The 16,471-nt window shown below is 38.1% G+C and overlaps 1 protein-coding gene across 1 annotated transcript in view; it reads left to right on the top strand.

The window, feature by feature from the left end:
- LOC122634711 overlaps positions 1 to 16,471 on the top strand; it is a gene marked incomplete at its 3' end in the record, with an annotated part of 52,082 nt that overhangs the window by 3,199 nt on the left and 32,412 nt on the right. The window contains exon 2 of the mRNA XM_043823918.1: positions 4,265 to 8,677. Within this exon, the coding sequence (XP_043679853.1) occupies positions 4,300 to 8,677 (4,378 nt within the window). The remainder of the gene's footprint in view (positions 1 to 4,264; positions 8,678 to 16,471) is intronic.

Genomic DNA, 16,471 nt, shown 5'->3' with positions numbered 1-16,471 from the left:
TTTTTTTTCTGTTAAAACCAGACACAAAGCTACCTTGGCTCGCTTCTTACCTGTGCAACTTCCTTTCTCTTTCTTTTTTACCTGCATTTTTTCTCACCTCTCCTGTGATACCCGTTAAACTTTTCTACTTGCTAGATCTTTCTAAAGATAGACAAATAATAAAGGTGGGTATGCGTTAACATCTACGATTTCTATAAGTTACTAGGCTAATTTTCTTGCTAATTTGATTAGGCCTACCAGCGTGGTGTTCTTTTAGGATAATAGCGAGAAGATTATTACGCAATTGACTTTGACAATGTTTCTTTTCATTTCTTTTTCTTTTTTTCATTTCTTTAAATCTTATATATGAAAGTATAAACGTTTAAATTGTGATTGACAAAGATATAAATTACTGTCTTGAACAGTGAAGGTAATCATTAAGGAAAGTTAGATACGAGTCTTTTTTTTTTTTTTGTTTATTAAATAATATTGAACTTTGATAATTGCATATTATTTATTAAAAAAAAAAAAAAAAAACAGGACAATGCGTATCTGTATCTAAGCGAACATTTAATTAAGTATAATATTATATTAATTTGAAGGTTACTTTCATTTTGCAAATATTTCTTTCGAAGAACTCGACACAAAGAACTTCATTATCTCTCTCTCTCTCTCTCTCTCTCTCTCTCTCTCTTTCTTTCTCTCTCTCTCTCTCTCTCTCTGGAGTATTTATGTCTTCTTGATTTAAATAAAAAAATATTTGAAAGTTGAAACGGTGTTATAGTTGGTTGAATCAGTCGTTTCGATTCATCGAAAGAACGACCATCGTTATCTTTATCTATCTTTCCAACTACGTGAACGCGTTATCTCGCCATTTTTTCTCACGATAAGCCTAAACGAAATACCTACTTATAAATTACAGTTTCTCGTTTTTTTTTTTTTTTTTTTTAATCCGACACTTTTTCTAATCCCAACACTGTCAATTTTATTTCGATTTATCTTACTACGAAAGTAAAAAAAAGAAAAAAGAATTATACGTTTCATATCTATTCTTATATTTTATCAATCACAAAACTAATTCGATTCTAACAATCTAATAAATAAATAAATAAATAAATATATATATATATATATACATTATCTTAAAATTGATTCGAATCATTTTAATCACAAATCTCTATCCAAATAAGAAAAAAAAAAAAAAAAAAAAAAAAGAAAGAAGAAGCCGAAAAGAAAATCAAATCAAATAAATGAAACATCTCGCACCATCTCAACAACGTTCTATCGTATAGTCGATACATGGACGAGCTTGAACGTTAAAAAGAATTCTAATCAACCTGCACTAATACTAACAACAACAACAACAATTGTGATAATAATAGAAAAAAAAAAAAAAAAAAAAAAAATTGAGAATCACTGGGTGTTATCCTCGTCGATCGTACGATGTGTCATGAGTAAATAACGCGTTACCTGTAACTTCTCGTCTGTTATCGGACTAGCACTCTCCCAACGAGCCTTCCTCACGATCTAGAGACTTTGCTCGGACTAAACAGAGATAGAGAGATAGAGACAGACAGACAGACAGACAGACAGACACAGAGAAAGAAAGAGAGACAGAGATATAGAGGAGAGAGGGAGAGAAAGAGAGATAACCGAACTCTGTCAGTCCTTCCTCGTGATCGTAAGTTCTTGTGCGTGTATGTTACTTGCCCCACCTTCTCTCTCTCTCTCTGTCTTTATCTATCTATCTATCTATCTATCTATCTATCTATCTATCTATCTATCTATCTATTTATCTATATATCTGACTATCTCTCTCTCTCTCTCTCTCTCTCTCTCTCTTTCACACTATATCCACATTGTAGCGATCATACTACTCGCAGCAGTCAGTCGGTTTAGAGACATCGTCGTCGTTGCGCCGTCACGTTTCTTCTTCTTCTACTTCTTCTATTTCTTCTACTTCTTTTTTTTCATTTTCTTCTTCTTCTTCTTCTTCTGCTGCTGCTGCTGCTGCATCTACTTGTTTTTTCTTTTTCTTTTTTCTTCTTTTTTTTTTTTTTTTTGTTGTCGTTTGGACCCATCTCGTACTTTCGCGCTCGTCTCATCTCGACCCGGGCTATCTTATTTTCGAGATACATAAATTCGCACAGATATCTTTTGGTGTTTCTTTCTTTCTTCTTCTCTCTCTTTTTTTTTTTTTTTGTTTTCTGCCTATTTTTTTTTGTTTTTGTTTTTGTTTTGTTTTTTCTTTTATATGTATATATATATTGGAGAAAATAGCGCGACAGTGATTGCTCGACAAAATGGATTACATTGTAGTTTAATAATCATGTTCGAAAGAAAAAGAGAAAAACTATGGTATCGTTACAGTGATATATAGTTTAGTGATGGATAATGATTGGTTATGGTTAAAAAATTATAGTTATATCGTTAATGATAAGGATTTGGTTTTGATTTCGTGTTTTGATTTTGTGCTTAAAAAATTATATCGTTCACGATAAAGATTGTTTTTGCTTTCGTGTCTATTACGTGTATGATATATACATATATATATATATGTACATATATGCAATAACATATTTACGTATTACATAGACAGAATCACACAAAGAGTATTCTTTGAGTGAAACGTCGTAACGTGATTTACGTCATTTCTTCTCTACACAACGATATTTCACACACACACACACATATATATATGATGTATGATGTATATATATAATCACGTATGTATGATGCATGCAATGCAATGCAATGTAATGTAACGTAATGTACTGTATGTTTGTATATGTATGTATATATGTATATATATGTGTATGTATATATATATATATATATATATATATATATATACCACAGTACGAAGTAAGTCGATATCCTTGGATAGATTTCGACGAGGAATATTGCGTTTCGTGGCGAGTAATCATGTTCAGTACTCTCGTTTGCTCCGATACGATAACGGAGATACGTTGAAAGTGAAAGAGAACGTTTTATCTTTTGTTAGTTTTTTTCTTTTCTTCTTTTTCTTTTTCTTTTTCTTTTTCTCTTTTCTATTATTATTATTATTATTATCATCATCATTTCCGAGTCTCCATAAGAGAATACGATATAAAATTTATGATAGTATTATTCAAAATTTTTATAATCTTATGTAAATCAAAATTCTTATGTACGTGCACGTGTAATGTACATGTATATGTATGTTATGTATATGTATTTTTTCTTCTTTTTTAATTCTGGATTCATATTTCTCGTTTTAATAATTATTTTAATATATACCAAGTGATAGTAATTATTTCGTTTGTAACAAGATTAAAGTGCGCGCGCGTGCGTATTGTTTCCTTTTTTTTTTTTTTTGCTTATTCTTTCATTCATTTATTTATTTATTTATTTATTTCTCTTTGCTTTCTATATTTTAATTAGATATTCTCGAGAAAGTGTATATGTGATAATCGATTTTGAAAAATCAGACACGTCGTTGTTTAAATGGTCGGATAGATCGTAATGAAGTTTATGTTGAAAATAATATAATTTTATTTCTCGATTTGGACTCCTGCTTTTTATTTATAGTGATGTTTGAAGTAATTACGATATTGCGATTAAAAGATGCTTGTGATAAGTGGAAAAAGAAAGGTTTCATCATAATAATTCTCGTTAATTGTGTTATAAATATTGGAATGTAAAATCGTCGGTTGTGCTACTTTTTATGCTCTCGATATAGCGAAAAGTGTAACGAAGATGATTATCTTAGATACTATCTAGAGTTATCTACGAATTCTTTCGTTTGCTTGTGTTCATTTTACCGTGTAAATGGATAGTTTGATCGACTTGAAAGTTTAGATCACATTTTGATTAGAGATTAAATAAATACTCAGGATTTTAATACATTCCTTTGCTTTTTTTTATTATATCATAATACTTTTCAGGCAAAAATTACATTCGCGCACACGCACACATGCGAGATTTAAATATAATTTTCATAGAAATGCAGAATTTAATATTTCAAATGAAAAAAGAAAGAATATATACATATACATATATCTATAGTAAAGAAAAAAAAAGTTTTTTTTAATACAAATATAATAGACGTAGAGACGATAATTCATTAAATAACAATTTACTAATGGTATTGATAATTGCTAATGATTATTAACAAATAATGGAAAAAATCGATTATTAATCTGTCTCTCTCTCTCTCTCTCTATATATATATAAATGTATTTGAAAGATCGGAACGCAAAAGCGGCAAGAATGTCGAACTACTTAATACCTTTTACTTTCGCAGGCGTATCTAAACGGTAGCGAGTATACGAATCGAGAATGGAGCCAGGAAGCGAGCGGCCCGATGAGAAGAATTTAGAGAAGGACAAAGAGAAAAGTAATCTAATCAACGAGAAGAAGGAAGAGACGTCGAGAGAATTACGAGTTCAAACGGTGGAGGAATTAACGAATATCGAAAAAAGCGTCCTCGTATTTTCTTCCTCGTACAATCAAAGGAAAGAGAAAAAGGTCGTTAAACTGGTCGAAGAAAAAAGTGGTGAGAAAAGAAATAACAATAACGACAACAAGACTAATAGTATTACCGCTAGTACTAACAACGATAATAAAAAGAAGAAGGATAGCGCGGTGTTTGAGAAACCATCGTTTCAATTTTTCAAGGAAAAAGTCAAACCCGTTAAGCCGATCAAACGTCCAACGACGATCGGTAATTCGTTGGTCGCAGGTTTGGACTCGAGAAACTTTTTAATTAACGAAGACAAGCCCGATAAGTCGAAGGTGGTAGGTGAAAATTTTCGAGGGAAAGCGATAAGGAGGGAAGAAGTTAAGAGGGATGGTGAAACGAGCTGCGAGAAGAAGATCGATCGTCTTAAGAGCCCGTTAGATCGTTTGGAAGAAAGTAGAACGAAGATCAAAGTATTGCAAGATAATTTGGGTACGCGGATACAAGCTATAACCGCGTTGAGTTACAACGAGGAATTGTCGAATCGTCCTTTGAGATCGTCGATCGAAATCGAGACGAATCAAAACCTTAACGAGATAAAATTTGATTCAGACTTTTTAGAGAGGCAAAGATTGGAGGAGAGATTGGAGATAGAGGAGAAACGTTTGACGTTGGGCAAGGATTTGGAAACTAAACCGCGTTATTGTAGAAAAGTATCCGAAATAGAGAAGAGATGGTCCGGCGAATTTCTTCAGCGTAGATCTGGAAACGAGGATCGATCGGAGGATTCCTCGTCCTCGGAGTCGTCCTACGTCGAAGAATTTGGAAGCGTGTCGTCCCAGGAGAGTATAGTCGTCGAAAGATCCGTAAGATTTTCCAACGCGAAATTCGAGGAAGATCGAGAAGCAATATCGTCGTGTAGAAGAGCGTCGATCGAATTTTTCGAAGGTAGTACGGTGAGCACGCTCGGTTCGGACTCGGGATTGGACGAGGAGGAGAAGAGGAAGAAGCTGGCGAGCGACGGTTACATCGATCGTCGATCACCGAACGCTAGATCGTACGAGGAGGATCCATCGAGGAAATCGAAGGATCGATCGATACCCAGGGAATCCGGGAGAAGGAGCGAAACGGTAAATAAGATAGAGCGAAGAACCGAGGACGGATACGCCAAACTGATAAGAGAATTTACGATGGAGCCTGGTGTTTCGAGATTAAAGAAGGAAGAAAAGCAGAAAAAGAAGTCGGGCTTGAGGAGATTGTTACCGGGTTTCTTCTCGCCGAAAGATTCGAGGAAGGATTACAACAAAAAGAAGGAGCGCAAGGAGAGAAGGAAACAGGACGAGAGACATTTCGCTCGTTATCAACAGAATGGCAATTACACGAGATCGCCCGACACTATGAATTTGAACGAGGACATCAAGAGGAACGTCAAATTGGACAACAGTTTGAACGGTTCGATGATCGAGGAAAGATTGGACGAGATCAAGCGGGAACTGTTTCCCGATCAGGGCTTGATCACGAGTACGCCCGATCATTTTTCGGAGAACGACGAGGGAAGGAAGATCATGGTGCAGGCGTCCAAGTATCGTACGGAAATGGCGCCGTCCAATGCGATCGTGGAGGACGTCGGTAGATGGTACGATAGGAAAGTATTATCGAGCGATGATAAGAGATACGAGGAGAGGAAGATGGAGGAGGACGCGGTTGGAATAAAACCGGGGTTGGAATTGGAGAATGGAAGATCGACGTTGGGCGGCCAGTTGGAACGTAAGCACAGCCTTCAAGAGGCGAATCGTGGTGGCCGAGCGTTCTTCCAAAGGAATCACGGGCCGTCCGGTAGGATCTCGGCGCCACCCGCGGAAAGATACTTTTCCAAGTCGAGATTGGTGCGGCCGATCGACAGACCGTTACCAGCCATCCCGCGTGCCAGAGTAGAACTATCCAATTACGAGAATTACGAGAGGGAGGAGTGCCAAGAGGAACGGGAGTCGCGCGCGGAGAATTATGAAAACGAGCTCGGGAGAAGACAATCCGTGACGGTTGTCGTCGATACGTCCAACGACAGGACCGGGAAATATTCCTCGCCGGGATCTAGCCAGAAGTCCGGCGACTACGCGGATTCCTGTTGCACGCCCAATTCGAGCCAGAAGAGCGAGTTCTCGCCGTCGAGTTCGAAGAGCGGCGAGTATTACTTGAACTCGCCGAGGACCAGCGCTAGGACCTCGCCGAGCGCGCAAAACGAAGGGATTTATGCGAACGAGACGCGACCCACGAAGAATCCCGGTTATCCCGGGGACGAGCTGGAGGAACGAGTGTACGACGAGACGCCACCGTCCCCGCTCGGCGATGGTCGCGATACCGAGATCGAGAGAAAGCGCAACGACGCCGATACGACGAGCAACAGAATTCCAATGCCGAGTAAAAAGGGTTCTTCGTCGTCGCCGAGAGGAGCCTCGAGGAAGGCGCAGCCGAGCGATCAAATTCTGATAGCCTCGCCCAAGAGAGAAGTTATTTACGAGAGAAGGACGTTCGGTAACATCGAACGTCTGCGTCCGGAATCGCCGATTACCACGACGATGTGCAACGTGCCGAAGGACCGCGTCGAGAGGATCAACGACGACGGTTTCTCCAAAATGAAGGAGAGTCAAGGTCAACGGAATCGCGACAACATCGACGGCCACAGATCGGCGAGTCTGCCGCCGTTCTCGATGATACCGACGGCGTCGGGCAGCTCGTCGGTCTGTACGATGAAAAATCTCCAAAGACCCGAACCAGTTTACGCCGGTTCTCGTCTACGAAGCGAGCCCGGCGCGTGCAGAAGAAACGTCAACGATTCCTCCGGCCCGACGGCGACGACGACGACGGCGACGACGACGACGGCGACGACGACGACGATGACGTCGTCGTTGTCCGTCTCGAGTCAAGAGAAACTTTATACCAGCAAAGGTTCTCTCCAACGCGAACCGATCTCGGAAAGACAGAGAGCTCGCGTTCTCGTCGGCGAAAGTTCTCGGATGAGCAACGAGGCCGGCGTTTATCACGGACAAGGTTGTCCGATAAGTTGCAACCCAGCGTCGCTGCCGTCGTCCTCGTCGTCGCCTTCGAAGAGACGAACCATGCAACACTTGGAAGCCTTTTATTGGCAACAAAAGGCATTGGAAGCTCATAGGAAAACCGGATTGCCCGTCAACAACGAATCTCTGCGCGTCGAGCCAACGCGCGACAAGCAACCTACTTCTCACAAGATTAACCTCCCGGAGATTCGAGAGGCCGTCTATTGGCAACAATTGAAGAAACTCGACGAGGAACAACAACGGCGAATTTACGAAAGAAATTTAATGGAGGAGTCCCGATCGATCTCGAATCGTCCGGTCGGTCGATCGGCCGTTCGTCAGCAGCCGACGACAACGTCCACCGACACCACCATGGATCGATCCTATTGGTCCAATGAGAAAACGCGTCCGACGAAAAGCAGTAATCCCTTGAGACCCAACTTGATGCACGGTCAAAAGGGTTCCACTCAACCGATCCTAATAGTCAGACCCCAACAACACGCGATTCGCGATCGACAAGAGATACCGATTAAATCCGTCGACGATCGTTCCAGATTGAGTCCCAGAAGATCGAAGAGCGCCTCTCCGCATTTACGCGTTAATCGTAACGTCAACAAATCCGACGGTGTAGTTTACAATTACGACGACGACAACGATTGCAACAACGACGGCAACAAGCAACAAACCACTCGACCTCATCCTATATTTAAACGTGGAAGTTTGGTGAGCAGCGACTCCGTCGAATACTCCACTACCGGTACGAAAAGAGTTAGTTTTTCTAATCAAAACGTTGGGACCGAATTGTCCAATGGTAATTGGCCGACCAAACATGGGACGGCCTCCGAACCACCGACGAGAAGACACAGAAGCGACGACAGCGTTTCCGACACCGATTCCGTGTTCATTCGTGATCCTAATTTGGATATCGTATATACCGGTTATCCAACGACGTCTTCTTGTTCTCGTAATTTAGAAGCTAGTTACGGTTATCATCGGACACCTCGGAACAACGATTCGAAGTCCCTTTCGCAAGAATACGATGCCGACAGACCGCTTCCACCGTTACCCAAGGAACCTAACGTCGGTCAAGGACAAAGATGGAACGTCCCTCCCAATAATTATAGGAAGTGGCCTGCCCTTTGCGAGAGCGAAAGCGGAAGCGAAGCTGCCGGCGAGGTTCAACGAATATTCGGCAGGAGCGACGGTGAGTCTTGAGCAAATCGTTCGAATCGAATACATACGTGCATTATTTTTCAATCGTAAAACGTTGTCCGTTCATCTATCTCTGCACGTAGATAGGTCAACCTTCGTTTCGCTTCCATATAAACGATCAATTTGTCATCTTCCGTCCATTGAGAAATATTCGTCCGGGTGATCGCTATACATTCTTAATTTTCTCTTCTTCGTCCCAACGAATCTTTGAAAAGAAAATCTTGCAAAGAACAGCTTTCAACGAGGAAAGAGAGAAACAAACAAACAGACAGACAGACAGACAGACAAAGAAAAATGAAACAAATCGAATCAAGGATAAAGGGAAAGAAGAATAAAAATAGAAACGCGCGTTAGAAATAAGATTCTCTAAGATCGCATTTGAGAAACGTAACGTAACGTAACGTTTGTTCTAAAGAAAGGCAAGAGAGACGCAAACGTAAGAAAGTAAAAGAAGCACGTATGTACCTAAGTACATATATACGTACATACGTATATACGACCGGTTAGGATTAGCGTCTCTCTCTCTGGACTGGCACAGCTAAGGTCATTGACCTTCCATCTCCGTTCGATGCAACTCCTTGCACGTAGTGCAACTTACGGAGAGTTTACGATCGGCGAGCTATTACGTGGCCGTTTAAAAGACCAATCGGTTATTGCCAGGACGTTCTTCGTCGTCATCGCGATCGTTATCATACCTTCGTGATACCGTCGTGATACCGTCGTAATCATTACGATCATTATGATCGTAATCGTCATCTTCTTAATCCTGATCCTTTATTTTCTTTCAACGAATGAAATAATTCCAGTTTCCTCTCGAATAAATCGGCAAGTGTCGTCGCGTTAGCGAGGACCCATCAAATGCATATTTTTCATCCTTTGAATAATACGGCAAATGAAATTATACCGTTGGGAGAATACGTAAGACAGAAAATAAAGAAAAAGAGAGGGTCTAGGAAAGAGAAAGAGAGGGATACAGAGCGAAAAGGAGAATCGAGGATAATATATTCCCTCCCTGCTTCTTTCACTCTCAAAGAGCCTTTCGCAAAGTTTGCTCATGCAAAATCCTCGTCGCTTGCCCTTTCGCACAGCGTGGACGTTAAAAATGCAATTCTCTTTCTATCTCCCTCTCTCTCTCTCTCTCTCTCTCTATCTTTTTATCTCTACCTCTATCTCTCACTCACGTCCAATCTCATACACTTCCTTTCTGGACTCGTAAGATTTTACAAAAAAGAAAAAAACAGGAACGATCTTTTTCTCTACAGAGATCCATTTACATAGTTAAGAAATTTATGATTTTTTTTTTTATATATCTATCTATAATTCTATTTCTGTTAAGTATTTGTTTGTTTTCTCTCTCTCTCTCTCTCTCTCTCTCTCTCTCTCTTTTCTTGTTTTTGTTTTTCCTTTTATTTATATCAAAAAATTTCGCATCTCTCGTCGGTACATTTCGACCAAGCAAATAATTCCGATGGCAAATACGTATGAACGTTTTTAAAAATGTATAACTTGATTTTGCTGATAAAATCGACTTTTTGTAAACGATCGCTTTATTCCTCGATACTGTAGTAATTCCGGGAAAAAAATATATTGAATATTTAATTTTGTCAATATAGATAGGAAATATTAACAAACTTCGACAACAATTATTACAAATACTACGCTATATCGAAATTGATTAGAAGGTAAAAAAAAGTAAAGTATACTAGGTCCAACATTTTCATTAGAAAATATTTAAAAAAAATTATTATAGCCACACCAAATGCCAATAAACTATTTCTTGATCGTGGATATACCGATGGAGCGAACAAATCATTTCGTGTACACAGAGTCGTCGATTTGCCGACAGGTGGAGAGACTTATCGTTTGGTCCAGCGGCGCCTTGACCTTTCTAAGCATCTTAAGTTCGTCGTCCTTTTACACGCATTTCTAATCTCTCTCTCTCTCTCTCTCTCTCTATTTATTTTTCTTTCTCAAAAAATAATTTCAGAGGTATAGATATATCACTCCGAGAAAGAAAGAAAAAAAAAAAGGGAGAAAAAAAAATAAACCGAGCAACTGGCTAAAATCCTTTCCTCTTAAAAAGCCAATTCTCTCGAAACAAAAGTGAGGACTGTTAAAACCCTATGAAAAAAAAAAAGAAAAAGAAAAAAGAAAAAGGACAAGAAAATCGAAAGCTCATTCCTAATCTTTCGAACAACTTATCGGGATCGAAGTAGTAAAAAAAATATCTGGATATTTGTTCGATCTGATGAATTATATATATGAAAAAAAAAAAAAAAATCCTAGAAATAAAGTTAGGATAATAAAAGTCGAATGTTTTCCGTGTAGTCAGTAGCGGCGCTAACGCCGCTTTGGGAGGACGTACAGTTTGGGGCGGAGGTGGTTCGCGTTCGGCATCGATCCCCCGGCTTGGTTGGTTCCCGTGACGTCACACGAAGGGAGAGGCGGCTCGAGCCGGGATTCGGTGAGATCTCTTGCTAGTGCGTCTCGGTGCGCTGTTGACTGCACCGGTGTTGTTCTCTCTCTGCTTTTGGTGCTCTCGCGTTTAAACTCACACACTACTTTACGATATTTTACGCGCTTACTCTTTTACGCTTTTACTCATATATATATATATATATACATATATATATATACAAACATATATATGTATATATATATATATTTCTTCCCGTTTGATTTAGTTTTCCTTTTTTTTTTCTTTATCTTTTTCTAATCTTTGCCACACACAACTCCACGCACGGCCACAACCAACCAACCTACCAACCAACCAACCAACCAACCAACCAACCAACCTACCTACCAACCAACCAACCTACCAACCAACCAACCAACCAACCAACCATCAAAACCGTCTTTTAGAGTTTTAAGGATCGATCGCGACCTTCGACTTCGACGAAGTTGTTCTCGTCTCGGCGCTCCCACGCGCCCTCTCTCTCTCCCTCTCTCTCTCTCTCTCTTTTTCTTTCTTTCGTTCGTTTGATTTGGCCTCTCTCTCTCTCTCTCTCTCTCTTTCTCTTTCTCTTTCTCTCTCTCTCTCTCTCTCATGTTAACGGCGCGCGCCCCTGACGCACGCGAGTGCCTCGGACTCGACCTCCCTCGACGTCCGAGATAAATCTTGCTCAAGTCAAAGAACTCTCTTTCTCTCTCTTCCTCCCTCTTTCTCTCCCTCCCTCTCCCTCTCTCTCTCTCTCTCTCTCTCTCTCTCTCTTTCTGTGTGTACGTATGTGTACGTGTGATTGTATATACTTTTATGTATCTTTTAAGAGGTGAATCGAGTTTTTAACAAGACTATCTTAATAGAGAGATCTTTTTATTCCGTGTGAAATAATAATTGCCAATGGTCGAAGAAACAACGTTAGTTTTTCTACCGTGCGATCGATAACACTCGAGATTCGTGATTTGTTGTTCCGTTCTATTTCTTGACAGTGATACTTTTTTTTTTTTGTTTTTCTCTTCTTTTTGTCATCATGAGATATCTATCTTTGGGTTATCATAAATCTTCTCTTCTCTTAAGAGTGGATCGAATATAACAGAAATCAAATGATTTCGGTATATTTATTGTTCCTTTTTGTGCGGTAGTTTTTTTGATACGGTGCAATCGAAACGTTTAGACGTTTCTTCCCATTCTATTCTTGAACGATGACGCTATTTTATTGGTCCTCGCAATTGCCCATTCGTTTTTCCTTCGCTTATCTTCGACCAATTACGTTTATCTATTTTCGAGAGGACACGGATTGAATTTCGAAGGAAATGATTAATTGTGCCAAATTATCGTCGGCCTTTCTTTTTTTTTTCTTTTTTTCTTTTTTTCTTTTCTCTTTTTTCTTTCTTACGAATCAACAATTTGTTCCTGGGGCTTGTATCGTATCCGTGCACCTGTGCGATCGATAACTTTCGAGATAAGGTTCATTTTGTTCTAATCGTTGTATCGTTGTTTCTCTTCGTGTTCTATTTTTCTTTTCAATTTCTTTTTCGTACATCTTTTATCGAGAATCGATTACAGTCCACGAAGAAAATGATTTTTGTGAGAAAATGACAGATATTACAATCTTTCTTTCGTTTTCTACGAGAACGATTTCCTTTCGTGTCTTTTCTGCTTATTTATTTATTTATTTATTTATTTATTTATTTTTTTTTTTTTTGATCGGTAACTCTGATGAGACGAATCGAGTCTCGAAGGGAAGAACGAATTTTTTATCTGCAAAAGAAAGAAAACGTAATCGTCGCTTTCTTTCATTTAAATTGCACATTAGCAATCGATAATTTCGCTTCCGAGATTTCTTCTAATAATTTTCTTCCACGTTGTTATTACACGTTGTTTGGATAAAAAACAAATCGAGTATCTCGCGAAAGAAGAACAATAATTTCGTCCCATCCATCTTTTTCTTTCGACAAAAAAATTCTCCATTCTTACGCTTCAACGTTTTACATTTTTACCGAGATTCGTTTGATTCTCATTCACCCTTATTTTTTTAACATTTTTAACAAAACCATTGCATACGTTTTTATTCTAAAATAATCAATCTTCCCTCTCCCTCTCTCTCTCTCTCTCTCTCTCTCTCTCTCTCTCTCTCTCTCTCTCTCTCTCTCTCTCTCTCTCTCTCTCTCACTCTCTCTCTCCTTCTCTCTCTGTCCAACATATTGAAACCTCCATAAAAGAAAAGAGAAAAATTATGAAAAATTAAAAATTTTCCTCACTTTAATTCCAATTATTTTCATGTACATACATACTTTGAGTTAGTAGGTTGACCTTCGTGCACTTTCGCGCGGTCGTTGCACTTTAAATGGAAGAAACGCGTAGTCATCGCAAGGAATTCTCAAAGGAAGGAAAGGCCAACGATAGTGAAAAGAAGAAAGGAGGTTAACGCGGTGATCAAGAAAAAAAAAGAAAAGAAAATATATCGAAAGTAACAATTTTAGTATATATACATATACATATCATCTTATAAAAAAAGATATTGTTTTATTCGAAAAATATCTTCTTATCATATCTAATTATTTTATATATATATATAGACATATATATATATGTATGTATACATACATACATACATACATACATTTAATCGGGTATATAATTATTATTCATCATAGTGATCAATTCGTTCTTATGACCCACTGGCCAGCGTTTTCTGCGTTTTCCTCGGAAAACGAAAGATGGCGATGCCGACGTGGGCTCCTCGAAGCTTTTCTTCTTCCACCTCGTAATGGCCTAATCCTTCTAATTCTTATCTAATTCTTATTTTTCTTCGATAAAATCAATCAACGATTGATTAAAAACAGATAATAATAGCGATAATAAACACTAATGGCGTCGAATTCAAAATTATTTTACTATTAAATCGAAACAAATTAATAGGCTAGTATCGATTTATGGGCACCATGAGTTGCACGTGAAAATCCTTGGATCGAGGAGGTTTGTTCTGTTCGTTTTTTTCCGCCCCCCATTCTTTTTCTTTTTTCTTCGTTCGTCGCACGTTCACTGTTATTCCATTTCCCCTATTATCGAAAGTTACGATCAAAGTTACGTCGATGTTAGTCGCGACCTCTCTCTCTCTCTCTATCTCTCTCTCTCTCTCTCTCTCTCTCTCTCTCTCTCTCTCTCTCTCTCTCTCTTTCTCTCTCTCTCAGCGCGTCGCTTTTCAAGGCCGATGACGTGAGCTCAAAACGCTGAAGCGGTTACGAGAGATGCTGATACGTTGGAAGAGCAAGGACAAGAGCTCGAGCAAGAGCTCGTCCGCCGGTGGTGCCGGAAAGAAAAAACGCAAGTTTGGTAGAGAAGGTAAGAAATTAGCCGACGAACAAACGAACGAACGAACGAACGAACGAACGAGCAAACAAAATTATTCCCGATATTTTTCCATAAAATCTTTCGAATGCGCATCATCGAATTGAATCCAATGCGAAACAGTAATTGTTTCTAATCTAGACGCTTAATGGGACGCCATTCACTCATTTATTCGTTCATTCATTCATTCATTCATTCATTCATTCATTCATTCATTCATTCATTCATTCATTTTTGTTTGTTTTGTTTTGGTAACAATAAAACGAGAGAATCATTTCAATATTACGTATTAAATATTTGAAATGTTCCTTCGAATTCTATTACAAGTCATAATCGTTTGTAATCTTCTACAAAGAATGGGACCATTATCTATTTATTTATTTATTTTTATAGTAGTAGAAATATCGAAGATAAAATACTTTATTCGTCGTTATTTTTACTCTATTTAATTTTGCACAATGACAAATTTATAAAGGGGAACATTTTTATTAATATTCACAGTGGTGATTATGATTTTTGATAATTTTAAAAGATTATATTTGAAATCCGTCGTTAGTAAGTACACGTTTGCCAATTCTAGCGGGTTAACTAATTTTATATTAATTATCATGTAAATTATTATCAGATTAAGCAAGTTTAAAATGTCGATGGAGAATGCATTTTATACGTTGACCCACCCATGATGCGCCAGACGAACTCTCTTATCTATCGACCATTTTCCTCTTACTCTATATGAACTTTCTCTCTCTCTCTCTTTCTCTCTGTCTCTCTCTCTCTTTTTTCTATTTAATAAATTTAAAAATCGCTTTTACATATTATTATCATCATCATCATTATATATGTTCATCCAATTTGTGCGATATAAGAAACTACGCTCTAGTAATTTAATACAAAAGAAATTAAAAAAGATTGGGCCGAAAGTTCCTAGGTGGGCCAAAAGTTCCTAAAATGATTTTAAAAATCAATTACTCTTTTCTCCAGACATTTTTGTCTGACCTTTTTCTTTTTTTCTCTCTCTCTCTCTTTTTTTTTTTTTTTCTTTTTCTTCTCTTTTCTTTACTCTTTTCGGATTGTAAAATTGCAACACCAGCTTGTAAAATTGTAAGGTTGAACTATACGAGATTAAAAAAGTCTCGATAAAGAGTAATTGATTTTTAAAATCACTTAGGAACTTTTGGCCCACCTAGAAACTTTTGGTCCTAACCTCTACATAACAGTTTGTCGAAGTGAGCCACTTATGCTATTCTTTTCCTAAGCTTCTTGTTCTTTTCTCATGGAACTTTTCTTCTATCTCCCTTTCTAGTTCATATCAATGTGCACAGACTTTAAATCCTCTTTCTCGCCACTACCATCACCATCACCATCAACCGATACTACCTTACCCCATCCCTTATAACCCACCCTCCAAGTGTTTCGACTTTGCCGACGAGTGCAAAGGGTTGCATTGGATTCGTTCAAGGACTATGTTAGGTACTTGGTTTTCTACTAGTAAGAAGAGATCAATGGGATTTCGTTCTTTGACTTTTCCTTTTTCCTTTTTTCTTTTTTCTTTTTTCTTTTTCACTTCTTATCGCTTGCAGCCTCGAGTCTGTTAAATATCTTCTTCTTTCTTTTTTCTTACTTTTCTCTCTATTTCTCTTTTTCTCTCGTTTTTGTTTCCTTCTAAACGCGTTAACTCTTTCCACTTTTCTCTTCTCCTCTTTCTCTATCTTCTCTTATTTGTTTTTTCTTTTTATAGCGACTCAAGTAAATTCTCAAATTCTCAAAAAAAAAAAAAAAAGGAAGCAAAATTAGTCTTTCATAAATTATCCGATACTTCATTTATTTCTAATTAAAACTTACGTGGAGTGCGAATGATATTAGTACGATTGTTAATCGTATTAGCTTTTTCCAAATAAGAACGAAACAGCATCACGAACGAAGTAAGATTAAAAACAAACAAACAAACAAACAAACAAACATTACATAATTGTTAAATGATATTATTAAAGCGAC

The sequence above is a fragment of the Vespula pensylvanica genome, chromosome 15 (assembly GCF_014466175.1).
Source record: "Vespula pensylvanica isolate Volc-1 chromosome 15, ASM1446617v1, whole genome shotgun sequence".
Lineage (NCBI taxonomy): Eukaryota > Metazoa > Arthropoda > Insecta > Hymenoptera > Vespidae > Vespula > Vespula pensylvanica.
The sequence above is the reverse complement of the archived record's forward strand: the minus strand, read 5'-3'. Positions and strand labels throughout refer to the sequence as shown.